General features: G+C 36.1%; 1 protein-coding gene across 1 annotated transcript in view; it reads left to right on the top strand.

Moving 5' to 3' along the window:
- CEP135 (centrosomal protein 135) overlaps positions 1–12,151 on the top strand; it is a 32,361-nt gene extending 20,210 nt beyond the window's left edge. Inside the window, exons 19-25 of the mRNA XM_086464322.1 lie at positions 1,095–1,205; positions 3,017–3,202; positions 4,138–4,347; positions 5,337–5,539; positions 9,697–9,801; positions 10,181–10,327; positions 12,130–12,151. Of these exons, the coding sequence (XP_086320448.1) occupies positions 1,095–1,205; positions 3,017–3,202; positions 4,138–4,347; positions 5,337–5,539; positions 9,697–9,801; positions 10,181–10,327; positions 12,130–12,151 (984 nt within the window). The remainder of the gene's footprint in view (positions 1–1,094; positions 1,206–3,016; positions 3,203–4,137; positions 4,348–5,336; positions 5,540–9,696; positions 9,802–10,180; positions 10,328–12,129) is intronic.
- Positions 12,152–15,470: the final 3,319 nt, after the last annotated feature.

Below are 15,470 nucleotides of genomic sequence, written 5' to 3'. Positions count from 1 at the left end.
TTTTATTTGGCTAAACCTAAAAAAGACAACATAGAGAATATGTGAATGAGCTAGCCTAGAATTTTGTTACAACTCATTGCATTCAATTTGTATAGCAAATACAGCTATTGCAGCTCATCATGAGACTCAGATGCCTTACACAATTTTGGTGCTGAGATACAAGTGCTTGTTTGAATTCACTGTAAATGTCAACACTAAAAATCATCAGGGCCTTGTTAGCTGAATCATTTATTTCAATTCCCCTCAGTCAACCTGGCTGAGTCTGAAGCTAGAAAAGTACAATATAGCAAGAGGTTTTAAGTGATGTAGTACCCTGAATAGTTCTTGCAAAACCTATGTTATGATACATGGATATGTGGGTGTGTTCTTGAAATTAGAGATGCAATTCACAGTTATTTAATAAGATGAAATATTAAATAGTAATGTGATGACTAAAGCTTTTACAGTGTGCTTGGGAAGGCTATCACAGGGACAAGCAGACTGATTTCAGTGTATGCTAAATAAGGCACACAGTAAAAAGGCTGCCATTAATGAATATTCATATACCACAAAAAGAAGATGGGAGAGAAAGCAAGCAATATCCTCTATTTCCCCCACATTTGCTAGTGGGGATAGAAGAAGATACTTGCCTTTTTTGGCTGTCTGGGCTAGAGGACTCAAAGGTGAGAGTTAAACCTGAGAGGGCCAGAGTTAGCAGTTCCAACATCTCAAACAAATTCCATGGTGCATTGTCAATGTCTAGATATGATCTTAAGAATGCATTTAGTTATTTAGTTATATATCTTGCAATTCTACTTTAAAATAAATGGTCTTTTCTTACAAAGTTGACTGTCTAGTGACACAAAACTTGCCTTCACTCAGGGCTAGTGAAGATTAAGGCTAGAAAAATCTCAGCTCCCAAATGCCTGTGTATTGAATTTTCCAGAGATCAGTAGGTAACCCTACAAATCCCAAAGGGCTTTGACTAAATTACTTAAAAGTAGAATAGAATAAAAACTAGGGCATATGAAATGACTTTGATTTATTCTGATACAGTAACATATAGTGATTAATTTACTCTAATGCACTCTTTTGCCTTTATGTCATCTATTTAGGCTATCAGTACTGAGCTTGAAGATGCAATACGTGAAAAAGAAGAAATGAAAACCAGAGTTCATAATTATATAACTGAAGTTTCCAGATTTGAGACCTTGATGGCTTCAAAGGTAAAAGTATAATCTGTAGGCAGTCATTATGGTTTTCAATAAATCCATTAGTTTTAAAGTATAGCACATTCTCATTAGGATGAGAGATTAAGAAATGTATGGTTTGGGTTCCATTCTCCCTGCCTGTCCCATTTCCTTCTTTTTTGTTCCTTATTTCCTCTGCAGTGTTTCAAGCTACTAATGGATTCGTGTAAAACCTTATTAGATCTGAAGCACTGATAAATTCTGGCACATCACAGTTTCATTGATTATGTTTCAGTTGGCCCTAACGCTGGAGAATGACAAACAAATCATGTTTGAATGTTGTTCTCCTACTAGGCAACTAGTAAAATGTCTGATACTGTTTCATGATTGTAGGCAACAAGCAGCTTATATGATGATTTTTAATATTTTACACTTTTTTAAAAAGAGAAATTTTATATGCAGTTCTACAGGAAAGTGTAAAAACAGCGCATGGGACTGTTTTCTCTGTAAGTGATAAGAGTTCAGAGTTTTTGCTGTACTGACAAAACAGTGCTCTTGTTAAATGTGTTTTATCCTGATGCTTGGATTCAAAAGTGTGACGTGTGCGATTGAAAACTTTATAATCATTTAAAACAAGTAGATTTTATGTCAAGACAACATGAACTGGCAAATTTATTATGTGATTTTGAATAGGAGAGAATGAGTTTTGATCTAACTTTGACTTGCACGTCTAGATGAACGCACGTAAATTCAACTCCTTTTTATAAGTAGAAACTGAAGCGTAGAGAAAAAAATAAGGTCAATATTATGTCAGCTTGGAACTCTCAATTTAAAAGACTTAGTTTTTAAGACTTTTATAATATATCTTAAGTCCAAAGCACTTCAGCTACAGATGTGGCCACATCTTTGGCAAGTGAGAATCCAGTTATTCAAGTCAGGTACCAAGAAGCTGTAGAATATACAGCCAGTGACCAGTTATGAAAGGTTGGTTTCAGGGATTTGTTTAGTGTTACATCCAGATGTTGCCTGTGGAGACAAGGATTTACTTCTCTGCACAGTGTTCGTTTGCTTGATCATGAGTTTCTGTTTCCTAATGCCACGTCTCATTCTGTCTGCACCTTCCAAGTTCTGCAGGAAACAGAAGGAATTTCAAAAACAGTTGCCTTCCTCATTAGATAAGTTTAATTCATACTAGCAACATGCTTATCCTGCTGTGCTTCACATGGACAGGGGAAGAAGCGAATGGAGCTAAATAAAGAAGAAAAATTAATCACTGCCTTATAATATGCACTTGCAGGTGGTCCAAATTAAAATTCACAAGCAACGTTTGTTCCACCACTGCGTAACTTGTAAAGCACTAAAGCTTGCAGTGTTGTACTTTTATGATAGACTGCTTAAGTGCATATGCCCAAATAGGTTATCACTCTTTCAGGCACTGCTGTAATAGAAATATTTGTGAGAGCGCAGTAAGTGAAAGAGCTGAAAATGAACTCCTGCTGGAATTTCTTGGAAAGGGCAGCACTAGGATCAGTACCTCAGTAACGTAACCCGTGACAATGCAGAGAGATCCAAAATAACCCCTCACCGGGAGCCTTGAACATTAGCAACTGCGAAATGTACATGCTTCTGCTTAATAAAACTGAATGCCATCACTGTATGTATTTACTACCTGGACTTGCAAAAGGGATGATGCCTTTTAGTAATTGCCAGATAGTGGGATTAAGAAAATGGAAAAAGAGCTATTTTCTTTTGAAAAAATAACGATATTGTAGGGGGTAGGCATGAAATAAGATCAAGCAACTTGAAGGTATGTTGATCATTGCGGAGTGACTTACTGTTTTATCTAGGAAAGAGAAAACCAAGAATTGTTAGAGGAGTTCCGAACACTCCATACACAAGCTGAAGACTGGGAAATGAAGGCTCATCAAGCTGAAGGAGAAAGCAGCTCAATACGACTTGAACTCCTTTCTGTAGATACAGATCGGAGACATCTTCGAGAGAGAGTAGAACTTCTGGAAAAAGAGATTGAAGGGGTAATAACTTGTGCAATGAAATTCTGTCAAGGAAAGTGTGATACAGGTGTTTTTTAATAAAGTCAACATACTATTTTTAATGCTTTAATGGAAAATAATTCCTATACATGAATGTTTCAAATGTGGCCACTTGAGTTTTTGAAACAGTAACTGATTTTGGTTAGACATACTTTCCTTCTCCCTTCCCTGCTTTCCCAAACTTAAAATCACAGTGTATGTTTTAATACTTTTAGATCTCTTCTGTTGGATGATTGCTGCTATTATGTTATTGTCTCTGTAAGAACCTTTTCTTTAGTTGCTTCAAAATATTTGCATATAGCTTTGTAAGTGTTTCGTCAGTTAGCTTTGTGAGTGTTTTTTAAGTTTACATTTCTCTGAAGCTTCGAATGAAGTATTTGAAGCATTGGTGGCTGGAGTAAAGGTAAAAATCTGGTAGTAGTCCAAATCCAGAGTCAGGATTCCGTAATACCAAAATCTAGCCCAAACCTAGCACAGAAAGTAATGAGGTTTATATTTTAGAAGCAGTAACTTCATGGAGATCAAGGAAGTTTGTGGATTGACCATATTTTGTCTCTTGCTTTTAATTAGCCAAAAAGAGTTAGAGACTGTAATATGAGCTGAGTAAAAAATAGTTTGTATTTTGGGGGTTTAAGCTTTTAATTCTCTCCTGAAGCTGGAATCCACCCTCATTCCATGCTTGTATAGTATTTGTATAATTCTTCAAGATGGTAATTAAAAATTGCAGAGACGGTTTAGTAGTTTTCTTAGCTGTGGTTTAGGGAGAAGAGAGGAAAGGAATGTAATATAAAGTTAATTTTATAGGAAAAGTTAATTTTGAAGGGAAAAGAAAGTATTAAAAAACCCCTGTTATCCAACAGAGAACTGTTAACTCAACCTTTAACACTGAAGGGGTATCCATATTTGTCTTTGTTTAGCATATCGTTGCACATCAAGCATATGAATCTCAGATCTCCTCCATTACAAAAAATATGTCCAAGTTGGAAGAGGATGTTAAGCGTGAAAATCAGGATAAGTCTTCTCTGTTGGCAGACCTGGCCTCTGTGAGGGAACTCTGTGTGAAACTTGAGTCCAACAAAGAACTTTTATCTCGACAACTGACATCCAAAAGCATGGATTATGAAAGGGTAAGCAGCAAAGGTTGCTATAATAAAGTATCTTCATTTGCTTTTAATGGTTTTTGGAGAAAAGAATCAATTACTTCTGAGAGCAAGGTGAGTTAATTTACATCATTCGTTTTGCATTTATAGTTAAATTATAAATTTTGCTGTATACAGATCTATGTTTCTTTCATTCATTATCAGTACAAAATGTGGCAGCAGTAGTTTTTGCTATACCACAGAGGCAAATTATATTTGTTTGGGTTTATGTACCGTTTAATGTACTCAAATTCTCAACTTTTATAAAAAGTGAATAGTGCACTTCTTATTTAGATATTAAAGGCTTTTCCCTAATGGATTTTTTTAATTAAATTGAAAATTTAGGTTCAGCTGAAGTTCATTAAATGTTTTGACATATTTTAAACAGTTCTAAATATCCATAATTTCTGAACATTTTTCTTTACAGATTGTTGTGTCTTTATGTAGTGACTTGGTCAATGCTTTCTGTTACTGAAATATTCAAGATGTTTGGAACAGTAGTTCTCATCCCCACAGAATTTGTTTATATTTATAGAACTGATGAGGAAAACAAGCATTTCTACATTCTAAGCTTTTTCAGCAAAAGCCAAGAAGCTATTTGTGAGCTTACCTAGTTGAACAGAATGAAGTAGAATAAATACTATTTTTCTACTTGTACGTAAGCCTACTGCTGTTAAAAGCCAATTAGTGTTCCAGATGCTGACCTAAGCATTTCCAGCACTCGGTAATTGAGCTCCCAGTACAACATTTGACAGATGATTTGTGATTTTGACAGATCTATTTGTGGTAGATGCACAGCTTTATTAGTTTTTAACTAAGTATAAATAATTGTAGGCTTTAGTTTGTTTTCTGAGCTCTGTTTCCTGTTCACTTTTATGAAACTTCCAATCATTTCAGTCTTTATAACAACTCTTCATGAAAGAGAACTCTGTGTTTTTAAACCAATGTATTAATAATGTATAAAATTTGTGCCCTAGGTTCTAGGTGAATTAGACGATATAAAATCAGAAGCAGAGTTGCTGAAAAAGCAGTTATCCAGCGAGAGACTTACAGTTCAGAATCTTGAAACGTTGCTGGCTACCAGTAGAGACAAAGAATTTCAGAACCATTTAACATCCCATGAGAAAGATTCCGAAATTCAGTTATTGAAAGATAAGCTAACACTCGCTGAGAGCAAACTGTAAGTTTTAACAAATGTATGTATGTGTTCTGTGGTTTACAGGGAAACTTCTTCTGTGTAAACACTTACTCACAAAGTCAAATTCTTAACGTTCAGTATGGCTGAGCAGATTATTGCAGCAATGTCTATTGGCCTTTCATGGAACTGTTTACTTGAACTTTACAGATCTTTTGTATTGCTTTCATTAATCAGCACTCTGGTGGACGTCAGTTTAGTACAAGCAGTAAACCTAAACAGGAGTTCCAAAGGAAACCTACTCCAAAAGGAAGGAACACCCTGCTGAGTTTTCACAGTCTTGAGAATAAGCACTCAGTTTCTCTCTGGATTTTTCTGACTCCAGAAGTTTGCTTCGCTTTCTCTGCTAGTGACTACTCTCGCATCAGTCAGGCACAGGACGTGATACCTTTCCTGAAGTTCACTTGTCCGATAGAACTCTGCCATCTTTTCAGTGTAATCACTAAAATCCTTTCCTTCTGAGCCTCTTAGTGTGCGTAACTGCCTAATGGTGAGGTAGCTGATCTGTTGCAGATATTATTTCCGTGACAGAACCAGCCAACCCATGATAATTTGTAAATTTTTTTTAGCTGTTGAGTACATCTATAAATGTACGTATGCTTTGCAGTATGATTTGGATATTTAACTTTGACATCAGAGTGTATAAATTCTGAAAATATATGACCACTTCTCTCAGGTTCTGATTTTCTTCTTAGCTTCAGGAAGCAATGTAATTATACTCTGCTTTTGAAGCAAAATGTCATATTTTTATTAGCTTTGAAGAGCTTAACTAGGAGTTTAATTATTAAGGGAACACAAATTTTCTTAGTCTTGAACTGTTTTATGTTCTTATATTGGCGAGTGTTCTGAAGTCCTAACTCCTTTAGAACAATGTGGATTCATCAAGCACCTCAAAGCAAATTGAAGGTAAAATTTTAACACGTGTCCTGCTCACAAAAAAATACCAAGTAGATTAAATCCGTGGATAATGTGAATTGCATACCTGCTGAAGATGCTTGTTGTCCTTACTTTGATTAAAGTAAGAATAACTTACATAATAAATAGTGAAGTCATAGTCCTTTAAAAAAGCAAAAGTACTTTTGCTGCTCTTAATATTAACTGCTAAGGAAAAGGGCCCGTGTCATTTATTGTTCCTTTGACATGTAAACGGAACTGAACCTGACACCTGCACTAACTGTGGTCGGTGCTTTTCCATTATAGCTAATAATTATTAGCAACTTCTTATGCTGTGCGTCTGCCTGGAGTAGAAATAACTTTTTACCACTCTTACAGAAGACAGACTAATCTGTTTGGAACGATGAAGTTGAAGGGGAGATATTTTGGGTATGTGAAATTAAAGTACAAGAGAAGTGGGGCATTTAAAAAATTTTCTTCATGATACGGAGCAGGGAATTTGAAGTTTCCATGGTATGTGTCATCATGACATGATGATTGTCCAGGAGATACATTAGCCAGTGACTGTAGTGGTATCTGTGCATTAAATACCAAGGAGGAGTAGCAGCTGAATGTAGATGGTGGTGAAGAGCAAAGTCAAAGTAGAATTTTGGAAAAAGAGATACACCCACTGAGTAAACCCTGAGGTAGGGAGAGAAAGGGAATGTAGGGAAAGTAAAAGGACAGATAATGCTTCCTTATGAGATACAGAATATAGCATACCTAAACAGTTAAAAGCTATCTGTTACTTGTGAAGCAAATATGCAAGAAAAATGCTTTTGGTTGATTTACGTAAAGGCTGCACCTTACTGCTGATGGGGGCCCACCGCAAGGAGCACGGACCTCAGTGAACCTGTAGATGATGACACTATTAATCGCCCCTGGGCAGCTCGTTGCTTCATGTTTTAGAATTGCTGAGTTTTGTTTACTTGGGGGAAAAAAGTTAATTGCATACAAAGAACATAAACTAATGGAATGTCCTGACTATGAAATTAAATGTGAAAGTTACAAAAAAAAAAAGACCAAAAAAAAAAGGAAAGGAGGATGTTTTCATTTACTTTTAGTTTAGCTTCTTTGTGTACCCTGTTAAATAACCTTTGTGTACTCTGTTTAAATAACTTCATAGTAATTTTTTCACAATTTTTCTTCCACACACACTGTAGGGTTCCTTTCTTGTTTGTTGTAAATGTCAGTACTTGCGTTGTTAATAGGATGGGATACCGCAGGAAGGAGGAAAATGTTCTTTTGGAGGAAAAGTGGCTGCTCTATTAAATTGTGTTCCTCTGCTTATCTCCAAGGTTCTGCATGTTGCTAGGCAAATTTTCAGGTGTGAGAACTAGTTGTATATACCTTATTTTCTGCTGCTTGGTTTGTAGTAGTTGTAGTCTAAAGAACAGGAACTTTAAATACTCGCAGCTGTGACTGAAGGATGTGATATTTATGTTTGTATCTTGCAACATCTAAAAGTTCATTTAACTTGGCAAAATTTCAGTTCTAACTGGCAAAAATCGTGTGTCAATATTTTTGAACATTATTTACAGTTCTGGCCTTATTGTGCCTGCGCTTACACTCTATTTTAAAATGGTATTGATACATCCTCTGACTTCAGTAGGATTCTCAAAATTAAGTTTGACTTGTGAAGTTCTCCAGTGCTGTAATTTCGAGCTCTGTGAAGATTAGTAGTTGTGTTACTCAGAGTACTATTTGGGTGATAGTAAATGAGATCTTGAGGCTCTACAGCCATTAAATATTAAATAAACAGAGAATATTGACTAGCTGAACTGCTTGTTGAGAGCTATCTGTATCCACTGCGAAAGAGCCAGATGTCCTGTGAGAAAATATTATATATAGTAATCTTATTATATGATGATTACTGTGCATAGGGGTTCCAAATTAAAATATTTCTTAATTTTGGAGTGGTTTACTTCATGATCTTAATTTTGTTTAAATGTCATGGACATTGGATGACCTCAGAACTCACAAAACTGTTTGCTTTCTTTCTTTATTTTACAATAATGCTATTGGGCCCTGAATTCTTACCTCCATCCTGAAAGCATATGCCTGTCTCTGAAGGACTTAGACTAAGATATCATCAAGACTTCTTGTCTTCTGCGTCTGTTCTCAACATACTGGATCAAGATACCATTCTAGGAATTTTACTGATGAATAGGGAACACAGGAAAAAATATTCTGCGGTTCTTTTTGGATCAAATCTCTTGAGTAATTTGCATCTCCTGGAGTCAGAGACCAGCGGGTGCCAGACAGGAAGCCTGTGACTGAGCTAGGAGTGGAACTCGTTTTTCAGAATTCAAGTCCGGTGCTTTAGCAATAAACTAGTACATCTTTGCTCCCCTGGAAGTGACTTTTGAGCACTCCACTTCATATGGGCTTTGAAGACTCTATGGAATAACGTAGCTGTCTAGAGGCTGGTTTAGACAACTTATTTTACATGCTATGATTTTTTTTTTTTTTTTTTGCTTGCTTGCTTTATTATGCAATTAACAGTGTTTTGCAACCAACCATTGAGTTGTCCATGCTGCTGATTTGATAAGAAGTATATTTAATTATGTTACTTAAGATTTTCAAGGCTGCTTTTCATTTCAATTCTTGCAGTTGAAACAGCTGGGCCCAGACACCAAGGGTGTAGTTGAGGAGCTTTCAAACTCGGGGCTTTGCTGGTCTGAGCTTACATTAATACAGCTTTTACTTAGATTGGACTCAGTTGTGTTCATTGCTAGCCAGATATTTCCAGCCTACTCGATATAATTTTCACTGAAGCCATATCTGTTATGTTTGTGTGTTTTGTGGATAGTTACTGCGTTTTTCTTTTTTTTAAGTGTACATGTAAAGACCATCTCACATTGCAACAGAGGGTAGTAAATCAATAAATTAAGGATTTAATTGTTTTGTCTGGTTTTGTAAAACATGTTCATGTTTACCTTTGTCTGAAAATAACATGATGTATTGTAGTAAGGATGTAGTGAGAGGCTTGCCAGCTTCTCACTGCTTTCTCACCTTAGGTTCTTCCAGAAACATTCTGTTGCATTCACTTGGTTCTCAGTGCTTCTAATTTGTCTTTGATTTGGTCTGTGTGAAACAACATGTTCAGTATCTGTTTTTGTTTTATCTTGCTCTAATTCATTTAAGCTCCTAGCTGAAGATGTTCAAAGAAAACTTTGTTGCTTCTCATGATTTTTTTTTTTTTTTAGAAGCAGCTGTAATAGAGAGGTTCCCATACTTCGAAGTAAAGTTGCACAGCTGCAGACTGACTGTGATATTTTAAAAAGGCAACTGACAACTGAACGATTTGAACGGTAAGGTGCTGTTTTTTCAGTGAGGTGGCTCTTTGTTGCTTTTTTCAATAGTGAGCAACTTCTATGGAAAATTGTGTTCCTATTTCCTGCAAAATCTAATATTCTCTTCTTGAAAACTGCTTAATGAAAAAAAGAAAAAAAAACCTTACACAGTTTCTGAATTCCCTGGTGAATTTTATGAGTTTACCATTGTATTTAAAAAAAATCCTTCCTCATGAAAACGAGAAGAAAGTTGAGTGACATTATGAGAAAACAAGGCTCTTTGCAAAGTGTTGTGAAAATCACCAAGTAAAAATATGGAAAAAAAGGTTGGGTTTTCTTCCTTTAACATCCTGCCATACCAATGCGTTATGTAACTGAGATTGCTGTCTGTTGGTAGAGAGCGTGCGATTCAGGAAATGCGCCGACATGGTCTCTCCACGTCGTCATTACGTGCTTCACCTCCTCTCAGTTCAACGTTAAGGTCTCCCTCACATTCTCCAGAACGTACCATTGTCAGGACAACTGATCAAGCAGCAGCTGAAAAGTAAGCGATTTGAGGTTAGCTTCTTTTGGAGTTAGGTTTAAAGTGCTTCTGAGTAATACTTTTTTAATTATATGAAATTCTTACACGCTTTGGTGGCTCTAAGTTCTTCTGTTGACTCTCCTACTATAAAGTATTGATGGAAAATGGTAGATGCAAAGTGCTGTCCAAAGACCATATAATGTAATGGATTCCCATTCCTGGTTTTGTTAGTGGTCTTGTAGCAGCTGACAGCTTCCAAAGATATAGCGCCTGCTTATTATTACCATTGGTTATATCCAGAGACATATGGCAAATTTATTATTGTTAATAGTTATCTCCAAACTACGAGTGGTTCCTATTAAGAGAAATGCCATGAAATTCGCTCAAGTACAGCAATGAATGAAAGACACTCCATAGGAGTCAGTCCACCTAAAACGCATTTGAACCCTACACATTAGATGAAACTGTCTCCAAAACAAGGGCATAAAAATAATGCATTTTTTCATTGTTAGTGCTTCAATGATATGAATGTCTTAAGATCGGAGTCACCAGAGTCCATAACTTTGTGGAATCAAAATCAGCCTCTCACCTGTTCATTTTCACCGACATTTTTGTTCTTTTAGAGATCACTGTTGGTTTAGGTGATGTCAGTTATGTGTTACAGGCCTGATTGTTGACTTTATAGCCTGTCTGTTCTATACTGCACAATAAATTGCAGTGAAAAGCAGAAGGACGGGGTGAGAGAAACAGTGATGGGTTTAGGAAGCATGTGTGCTATGACAGCTATATAGTACACTATAACAGCTCAGGAATCTAACTATCTACCTGCTAAACTCCAAGGAACTGAATTCCAAATTGGTAAGGTTCTAAACTTTCTTTTTGTTGGTAAATACGTATGGCTTGTTCTTAAGCTTACTTCTGTTGACAAGAACACAGGGTTCCTGAGAACTGAGGTCAGCACGGCATGATCCACATTGTCAGCAGTTTTCCTCTTCTGCTGGTTTTTGGACGAAGCAAAAAAAAAGGAAACTGTAGCAAATGAGATATTGATAGTGGGAATGAAACAGCAGTTACGACTGTGGCTTTACTGGTGAGCCTGTAGGCAAACGCTGTTACATTGCAAATCAGCACTTTGACTGAGATAACGACAGATAATATATTTCTGAGAATGACTGTCATCAGTGGAGAATTGTCTTTAGTCTTCCTTGCTTTACAGCGAGTCCCAAGAGCAACAAAAATAGCCCAGTGAAACTGACGAATACCATATAGTGAACTATTTTTATCCTACTATTTGTGAACTCTGTTTTAACAATGGCAGATCTGTACCAGATCTTAGCAGACAACATCCCGTTTTCATGAAGTATGTATTTTTAAAGAAAGTGGTTTTAAACAACTGCATTCATATGCAGTTTAAGTCTTTTTCTATCTTGCCTTTTGAACCTATCCAGGGATTATTACATTAGGATGATCTCAGTAGTACCATCACCATCTTTCACTCTACTTATTTATTCCTTCCTGGGAGCTTACCACAGCAAAGTGCGCTCTGTAACTACTGTTCTGTAGTGTTACAACTGTCTTTTTCTCTAACCTGACTTAATCTTCTCAAGAAACTTCCTCCTCGTCTCCTGTGTACTTTTGTTAAGCATTTGAGTAAGGAGTCAGTGAACTGAAATGCAGAGTTTTAGATAATATGCTAACAGTTGATATTCAGGAGTAATGGAAGAGAACATGAGAAGGGTAAATCTAATTATTACTTTTTATCCTAATATTAATTAGTAAAATATAATAGCTTTATTTTGAAAATTTTTTTCTTTCTCCACCAGAAATGTGAGCTTCAAAGAATAACCAGCACTTGAGCAACTGAAGCATTACCTTGTTACAAGGACTTTTTTTTTTAAATTATGAAGGCTGACTTTTTCTACCTCTGTTTTCTTCAAATCGGTCATTACCTTTGAAATTTCTGAGAACTGGTGACGTAATCAACTTTGCAAAATTCTGCTTTTCCATCTGGCTGGGGCGACTGGTTTTCTGCTGGCTGTTTGACAGGTTTTGCATCAAGGCTGGCTGAGTTTTGTTACTGTTTTGGAAACGTAATAATCATAAGAAGGAAACGAGTACTTGATGTGACAATCTCTTGGTTTTGTTTTACTATTTTATTTCTGTGTGCTTATCTCATATGGTTACAGAAGTTTGTTCATCTTGGTGTGAGCTAACAGAATAACATACGTGATTGTCTTAGAAATGCTGAGCCAGTGGATGTTTTAGACTCATGATGATTTCCTATGTTTGGGCTTTTAACAGGTGTTTTCCATTTACACGTCATTCTTTGTGGTATTTAAAAGTATTGGTTATCTATTTGTGAATGCATTTTATTTACTGTACCTTTTCTTAATAAAAAAGTCTATCAGTTATTCTTTTTTAATGTTTCTGTTATTAACAACTACTTATCTCCTTTTGCTTAATCTTTGTGTGAAATTGCATTTTAAATATTATCCCAGTATTAGATAAAAAGTGAAGAGAGAAATTATATTTTTAAAGATGTATTGAAATCCTTTAAATAGTATAAAATTAATTCTGAAGTATTTCATATTTTCATTTTTGAATCATATCTGGAGATATTTTTCAAATTTGGGGTTTAAAAGATCAGAACTAGACCTGGAATCCTTCACACTGTGAAGCTCAAGCTGTTGGAGAGGTGACACAGGCCTTTTTGTTGTGACACACATATTAGGTAAACGCAGTGAGAACTAATCTTTAAATATGATAAAAATAGAAATCTTGAAATGCTAATATTTAGCAGAGGAGCATTTCCAATTTAGGCTATGAAGTAAGATGCGATTAGCAATCACAGTCTTATGATGTGCTCTTAAAGTCCGTCTGTGCAGGTAATTGTGTGTCAAATCATTCTTCTACTCCAGAACATCCAGTTTTCTAACAATTACGCGCCTTCCAGGCTGACGTGATGTGTGTTTGTAGGTGTCAAGGGGAGGACTAGAAGGGGGAGGATGTATCGTTGCACGTCCTTGCACTGGCCAACGGGTCCTGTTCTGTGTGACTACTGTTCAATAAAAACCTGTGACTCCCAGCTCACGCTACAAGCATCTCTAAGGTGTAAGCAACATCTTAAATGACATGGAAAAAAAAGTGGGTTTTTTCCTGCTTTTAAATTTTGTCCATTTTGCACTAAGATTGTTACAGGTAGAAATTATAAAGAATATTGTGGTAACTGGAAATACTGACTCATATATTCATAGATAAATTATTGCTGTTGCAAACTATATAGATATATTTTAATTTTCATATATTGTGTTTTGTCCATTTTGTTATTTAACATGTGTCTATATGTATTAAACGTTACTAATTTAAACCAACTTAGAACACCCATTCAGAAGGACCTGAAAATCCTTGTACCACATTGGGCTTCTGAGCTGTTGGAAGGAATCGTTTGTTTGAAGCGGGTGCACCTCATACTTTTTACTTTTCGGGTCTCTTATTTGCCAGTTACAGGAGTGGGGAGGTTGTCGTCTAAACCTTACTTAGGCATCAATACTGTTCGTATTAAGTCAGTAGTTTCGACTGATGCTAATCGACGTTAATTATTCAGGATGAAGCAGTTCAGTAAGAATGGGAAATGAATTCATGCTCTGCTCTTGCTGTCTTCAGTGGTGACTTTTAAATGTCTTATTTTGTATACAAACCCTTTTAAATTGGAATCTGAATTAAAAAAGAAAAGGAGCAAGTGTTCTATTATATTGAAAATACTGTATTTCATCTTACCAAAAACTGGATTTTGACATTACAATTAAAACCGTAACACTTTGGTTAATAGTAATTCTTTCATGAATTTTAATGATGAAGAATTAGCAGATTGTTGAGCACAGATGCTGTAATAAAACTGGTATCATTTTGCTGACCACAGCCTGTGCAGCTTTCTAAAACTAAAACATTCCTATTATTCAAACTAGAGTAAAGCTGTCATTTTACCTTCTGTTACTGTTATTTTATATATATTGTTGTAAGCAACTAGAATAAGAGAAAAGTAATATTTATACAACTTTGCTTTAAAATCAAGTATTTCGTTTAATGAAGTACAAAACAAGCACAAATTTGTAGAAAATTTAATTTTAGGAACTGCCATATACGTCATGTATGAAACAAGCCATTGTGTGTGTGGATATTAACGTGACTCTCGTGGAGCCTACTCCAAGAAGCTTCGGTGCTCTCCTCACCTTCTGGAAGGTCAACAGATCATGGAAGCCTGATGACCCGTTTTAGTCCTCAGCTGGGGTGAGTTGAAGCAGAGTGTGGCAGGCATTAAATGACGGGAAAAGTCTGAACACTCAAGTTGTCGGTCTTCTGTTGTTATCTGCAGTTGGGGATGGGGGAAAAATAACCTTAGAAAAATAACAGGAGAAGCAGTAATTGTTGGGGCTGTTTGCAAAACAAGGAAAGCACATTGTTAGAAGCAGGGGAATCTGAAGAGAATAAAAGGACAGTTTTTATCAAGTTATTAAAACTGAAAGTGCTCAGTTAAACATCATAATGTGTTTTTAAGAAATTCTTAGAGTTTTTTCTTGTCTTACAGTATGTCCCTAAAATAGAGATAAATAAGCAATTCTAGGGTTCAGTTGGAAAACCCAATTTGTTCCTTTTTTTTGTCACCCTAAATCTGAGAAGCACTGAGGTTCCTATGTGATGCTAATTAAAAAAGGTTAAGAGTAGGACTTCAGTCTTTAAAGTATTTTATACAGAAATTGGTGCACATGTGGCAAGCCTGATCTATTCAAATGCTCTTATTCCTAAATAAAACTGTATGTCCGCAGACTTTTTGATTTCTTTAAACCATTTTTTGGGGCAGAATTTTATACTTCCTCCTTGCTAACTGTAAGAAACCAGTTGGGTGCAGTTTCGGAACCCTAGTCTTCTAGCTTTATGTATACAGGCGTTTCGCTTTCATTTCGTCCTCTGACCCTTCTTGGGCAATGCAAAGATCATCATCACCACAGCAGTCAGTATTAATTCCCAGACCTAAAGTCTTACCGCTCATCCTCCGGCGTAATTATCTTGTCGGCCAAGTGGGGGAAGAGAGAAAGCCTCGATGCTGTGCAAGCACCGTTCAGCAACAGCCGAAGCGCTGGTGTGTTATCAGCACTGTTTTAGCCAC

This window comes from Leptosomus discolor, chromosome 4 (assembly GCF_034619465.1).
Source record: "Leptosomus discolor isolate bLepDis1 chromosome 4, bLepDis1.hap2, whole genome shotgun sequence".
Taxonomy (NCBI): domain Eukaryota; kingdom Metazoa; phylum Chordata; class Aves; order Leptosomiformes; family Leptosomidae; genus Leptosomus; species Leptosomus discolor.
Note: the sequence above shows the minus strand (reverse complement) of the source record. Positions and strands in the feature narration are given on the sequence as shown.